This window comes from Anguilla anguilla, chromosome 7, assembly GCF_013347855.1.
Source record: "Anguilla anguilla isolate fAngAng1 chromosome 7, fAngAng1.pri, whole genome shotgun sequence".
NCBI lineage: Eukaryota > Metazoa > Chordata > Actinopteri > Anguilliformes > Anguillidae > Anguilla > Anguilla anguilla.
Genome location: NC_049207.1, coordinates 2,038,077 through 2,044,076, shown reverse-complemented (window position 1 = coordinate 2,044,076; position 6,000 = coordinate 2,038,077). Strand labels below are relative to the sequence as shown.

The 6,000-nt window shown below is 43.9% G+C and overlaps 1 protein-coding gene across 1 annotated transcript; it reads right to left on the bottom strand.

Annotated features, from left to right (window-relative positions):
* Positions 1-2,638: 2,638 nt before the first annotated feature.
* selenoh (selenoprotein H) lies at positions 2,639-5,407 on the bottom strand. The gene is made up of 5 exons (XM_035424995.1): positions 5,296-5,407; positions 4,255-4,384; positions 3,871-4,013; positions 3,402-3,523; positions 2,639-2,948 (listed from the first exon to the last, which is right to left on the bottom strand). Exons 1-4 carry the CDS (start codon positions 5,315-5,317, stop codon positions 3,417-3,419), a joined length of 402 nt encoding a protein of 133 aa, XP_035280886.1. The 5' UTR covers positions 5,318-5,407; the 3' UTR covers positions 2,639-2,948; positions 3,402-3,416.
* Between the last annotated feature and the right edge of the window lie 593 nt (positions 5,408-6,000).

Below are 6,000 nucleotides of genomic sequence, written 5' to 3'. Positions count from 1 at the left end.
AAGTGCTCCCCTTGGTGAATTCCCTTCCTTTTCAAATACAGCAGAAGTTAGGCTCGCTCTTAAAAGTGATACAAATGTATTTTTTTTTAGAGAGAGAACATCAACAAATGACTTGGATTGCCAGTTCCTACATACTCTCAAAATCAAAATTTTCATGGTTTGGGCTAGGTCAATTTGTTCAATTGAAGGCTAATGTTAATGCTACAACATACAATGACATTCTAGATGATTCTGTGCTTCCTTAACAGTTTGGGGAAGACCCTTTCCCGTTTCAGCATGAAAATGCCCCTGGGCACACAGCGAGGTCCATATAGAAATGGTTTTGTCGAGATTGGTGTGGAAGAACTGGACTGGAGCCCAGAGCCCTGACCTCAACCCCATCCAACACTCAACTGTGAGCCAGGTCTAATCATCCAATCAGTACCTGAACCTCACTAATGCTCTTCTGGCTGAATGAAAGCAAATCCCTGTAACAATGCTCTGGAATCTAGCAGCCTACCCAGGGTGCAATGCTCTGGAATCTAGCAGCCTACCCAGGGTGCAATGCTCTGGAATCTAGCAGCCTACCCAGGGTGCAATGCTCTGGAATCTAGCAGCCTACCCAGGGTGCAATCCATAAGTCCTTGTAACAGGAATGCAGTGAGTTAAAGCCAAAAACTCACGGGAGCTAAAGATGAACAAGTTTCTTAATAATGGCCTCATTGCCTCATTGTGTGGTAACTTGCGCTTATTATTACATTTATTTTATACTTATTTTATTCACAAGAATGAAGCGTTTTCAATCACTCTATTTAAACAAATGAAAAACGCGTTGTTCTTGGAAAATAAACAGAAAAAGCTCATGTCGATGGTTGAGAAGCATTATTTTCTCACATTTTATTCACACTTAGAATGAAGTGCTTTTATTTTGTTTAAATTAAATGCTGAGGGTTTGCAAGATACAGAGATGTCTTATTCACTTATGATAATGCCAGGAGGGAAGTATGGTTATTATTATCTGCACTTTCAAACAATAATTAGCAATTTATCTGCAAATATAAGGAGAAACTCATTTTATATGTTATTTATTAAGCAGTGTTTAATTTGAATTACATGTGCAGTGTGAAATTTGTTGAACTTGTTTTTGAACATGAGTTTAGAAGTTTGGACGGTGAACAAGACAGCCAGGTGTCACTTTCAAATTCTCACATTTTCACATCACACAGTTGACAAGTCACAAACGTACAAAAAAAAAGTGTATCGCATGAAAATTTTGGTCTTACCAGACTCCACCATCCCTTCCCATAAAAAAGGACAATCAGACCAGAGGAACCTGGTTGCAGAAGCTGAAAAAAACGTTTACGGCAACCGAGGGGAAATAATTCCTCCTGTTTACTTTAACTGCCGGTGCACTTTCTGACTGAAGTTCTGTAAAAGGCACATTGCTATGCTGTTACGCTATGCTGCTATGCTATCATTCGTGTGTTTTTATTGTTAGCATTGACAAAAACACAAAAGTGCATTTTCATTTTATTTTAAACGTTCTGTTTGTTTTACTCCAAATTCAGCAGTAACTGGATTCATTCACAGGGACAAACCCTTCACTGGATGCATTGGTTTGTTATCATAAGTACACCCCGTGATTTGTGTCTGAAGTAGAGCAATCACCATTTCAATTGTAACAAAAGAACCATGTGGTGTTTTTGTTCTGTTTGTTGAAGAACATGGCAGTACTATACTGATTTACTGAAAGACCAGCGTGACTAAATTTTAGTCATACGTACTAGAACTCTGAAGTTTTTGTACATACTGTGTCCAGCATAGATTGCTGATCATGAAGCAGCTTTTATGATTTCACATTATTATCAGCATTCTGATTTCTTAAGGAACTCACTAATTTCTAAAGCCAACATGACTGGCAAGTTCAGTGCCAAACTGGCCAGTCACAGGCAGTCAACATGCCGCCTTTCTGAAGCCCCAACACTCCTGCTCATCTAGAGACTGCCTGTGCTAATGATGCTCACAGAGCCGTCAGCTCTGCCACCTGGTGGCCATACGCAAACATGCAGGGATCCTATCTTACATGACCGTGGTTAAAACATTCAGGGATTGCAACTGCGGTTGGAAGAAAAACCAGCACACACAGGGGTCCCCGGGATCAAGGCTGGGAACCACTGATATAGTGCCCTGTCCCCAGTCAGTTACATATTCAGGTTCCCTAATCCTGATTCAGCAGCTGCCTCCATGTTTTCCAGGTCTTTGGGACATGACAGATTATCTCTGGTTAGTTTGGTTTGTGAACTTCAAACAGTGAACAGGATGTGTTGACAAATGAATACATCTCAACTCACAGCTCAGTTTAGGCACGTCGCTCAAGGGTTAGGACAGCAGCAGTGTCCCACCGGGGAATCGAACCCGCAACCTGGGAGGCCCAAGCCCTGTTCCTTGCCCGTTACGCTACACCACCACTTGTTCCTCGTTTCTCAGGTACTCCTGTAAATCTAATGTTGGTCAAAGAAAAGGCTGACAGTCACACGATACCGAACGGGGAACAGAGGAGCCAAAATGGCTGTAAAAAAAAAAAAAACTGAATTTGTTACTTTTGGAGTTCACAGTGAAAACCTTTTCTTCTGTATTTCACGGAATAAAGTACAAAAAAAATCTTTAAGAACATCTTTATTTGAACATTGAGAAAAGGTCACACAGAATGTGGAATACGGGAGTCAGAATGTGAGTCAGAAGTAGTTTCAGTGAATCGTGAACATTCTCAGCAGCAGTGATTCAAAATAAAAAGGCAGACGAGATTCAGCAGGAAAATAACGAGATGCGATTCTGCATGAGGTCACCTGACACCATCATCCCAGTCCAAAGCGCGGGGCTGCAGTGGCATCAGAAGAACAACAGGGGGCGCCCCCTTTGGCCATTCCTCGTCATAATGCGCCCCGAAGCAAAGAACTTGAGATGACTGGCTGTGGAGGATAAACGCAGGAAAGCAGCATTACGTAGTGGACTATACTGGACCAGAAAACAAACACACACACACACACACCCCACTGCACTCTGAAAGGGAGCCGCTGCATTTTTACTGTGAAACTTCCCGCAGCTCTTTTTGAGCATTAATGTTTTTCACGCACCACACACACTTAAGGACTGGTGTAGGCGTCATGTTCCAAGAACTCAACTGCTTTTTGCGTATACCTGTTACCCCGAATTTTATCATTTTCTTTCGAAAAATTAAAGGCGAAAACAATAAGCCTTAATTATTTAGTAGACTCCTTGCTGTGATTTCATAATAAAAAGCAACAACACTTGAGCCAATTATGTGCATGAGTTGGTGTGAAATCCCAAAACACATGGATCGTCATTGTGTACCCACTGGTGTTGAGGTGTGTGTGTGTGTATGTGTGTACGCGTGCTCTGACCTTCAGCACCTCACTCTACTGGCTCTTCAGCGCCTCCTCCAGGGCGGACAGCAGCACTGCAGGCTCAGGGAACTTGAGTTTACGAGGGGGACCTTTCTTAATCCCAGACCACAGGCTCATCTCTGTGAGAGAGAAGCACAGATACTTACATTCCTTATGCAACCACATCTACACCTACACAGAGACTGATACAGGGACAGGGATAGAGACAGAGGGACAGAGAGACAGGGACAGAGAGACAGAGGGACAGAGACAGGGACAGAGGGACAGGGAGACAGGGACAGAGGGACAGAGGGACAGAAGGACAGAGGGACAGAGGGACAGGGACAGAGAGACAGGGACAGAGGGACAGAGACAGGGACAGAAAGACAGAGAGACAGGGGGACAGAGGGACGGGGGGACAGGGGGACAGGGACGGGGGGACAGGGGGACAGGGACAGAGACAGGGGGACAGAGGCGATGTGCTCACCCTTCCCCTCGCTCAGCAGCGTGACCTCGAAGCTGTTCCGTCGGGGCTTCTGGGGGTTCAGCAGGACTCTCAGGTCGGGGTGGGCCGCCTGGAGGGCGCCCCGAATCCCCTCTGCATTACGCCCATACACGCGTCAGCTCTTACTGCAACACACACACACATCAGCTCTTACTGCAACACACACACACATCAGCTCTTACTGCAACACACACACACACACACATATACACACACACACACACACGTCAGCTCTTACTGCAACACACACACACACACATACATACACACACACACACACACACACACACGTCAGCTCTTACTGCAACACACACACACACACACCAGCTGTTTTTGCACAGAGCAAGTTTGCATGTCCAGACTGACCAGTGCTCTATGACCACCCTCTGCCCCTCCTCTTTGTCATTCTCCTCTTCCTCCGCTTTTTCCTTCTTGTTCTCCAGCGCTGGCTCCTCCCCCCCCTCAGGCTCCGTCTTGCGCTTCCTGCCACGCCCACCTGTAGAAGGAAAGAAGGCAGAGAGTCTTTAGACTCACACTAGGGTTGGCCAATCGTCCGTATGTTTAGATAAATATGACCCTCAGCGGTCGCCTATCGACCGGGGGGGGGTTATGATGTTGAAATTTTCTGAATTTCAATTTCACTTAATCTCCCTCCCCTTTCTGTCAAAGAAAGAGTTCCAGTAGGAAAGTGTTACTCATTTAATCAGCCTTTTAAATCGTACGGGTCGGGACAACAGATCACTACAGGCAACCCTGCAGGTGGCGTTAAAACGATCCAATAGTGTTACAGTTTGTAGTCCGAAACCCCGGAAGTGACCACATTATCCAGGACAAAAATTAAATTGAAATTCAATTGGCCGTATCGTTTCATTTTCATGGTGCTGTGGCACAAGGGTGACATAATGCAAACGGGAAGCAATGCCGTTAGATTTCATATATCATTTTCACGTGGTCACGCAAAAACCCAGCCAAAGGTCAAATTGAAAATGCAGTCCTTTCTTTGCATTTAAAACGTTTTTAATAATTTACCTATTTGTTTATATAACTGATATATTTCACTTTGACCGTTCAGCATAAAAGTTAGCCATCTGCAGCCACAACGGTGGCGCATTTTTTCCCAAAGCAAACAGGAAGACAACAACACAGCGATAGCCTACATGAACAGGCACGCTGAAATACTAATAATACAGTCAGTTGGAGATGCGACGCTACTTTCCAAAAACAAACATTTTAGGTAAAGTCGTACAGAGTTATTCAATACGAACTTCTAACCATCATATAGCTATGGCGAGGGAGCTAGTAAGCGAACATGGCATGCCCACTCTATCCAACGGAAAATAAACGGAGCGGTATGACCGGTTCAGTCCTTGCACAGTTAAAGCTACCTTCACAAACACTCATGCCCACCTGGTTTTGCACGAGACGCCATTGTAGCCCTGCAGACAAGCCGCCAACTGGCCTCGCGCGCTTTCGAGTTACGGCACAACAAGGAACATTCCAATAGGCGATAAGAGGGGTGACGGAGTTTCTGGGGCAGACCATTTCCAGAAGTTCATTTCCCCACTATAAACACGTTTTAAACGTACAAAAATGAAGCAATAATTAAATAAAAAATGTGAAATAAGTAAATTAAATTGTTATATATTTGAGGTACTTCATTCGGCAGGACTTTTGCCTGTCTCATTTGTTTTCAAGATGTTAAAAAATAATTGCATAGAAAGTTAAACTCCAGAGTATACATTTTTTACAGGAAATTAACTTAGCTGCAAATGTGGATGTGCTTTTTAAGATTAAAAACTTTGGAATGGTGGGATGGGGTTGCATTTCATTGCATGAACACAAATATTAAATTTCTTCCTCTCTGGAATGTATGTTTTCCTGTATTTTCTTTAGCCGTCTTATGATTAATCAAAAACTCCGGAGCCTCCTAAGCACCACTAATTCAAGAATCGCTGCAAAAAGCAAGTCATTGTAATTTGCTGATATTTATTCAGTTGGCATTCACAACAGTTCACAATTTTATCTCTTAACACGGTAGCAGACATGCGTTCTGCTTTTCCATCCCCACAAGCATACTTCAGTGTCTATCTCCACCCAGCATAACCGTGGGCC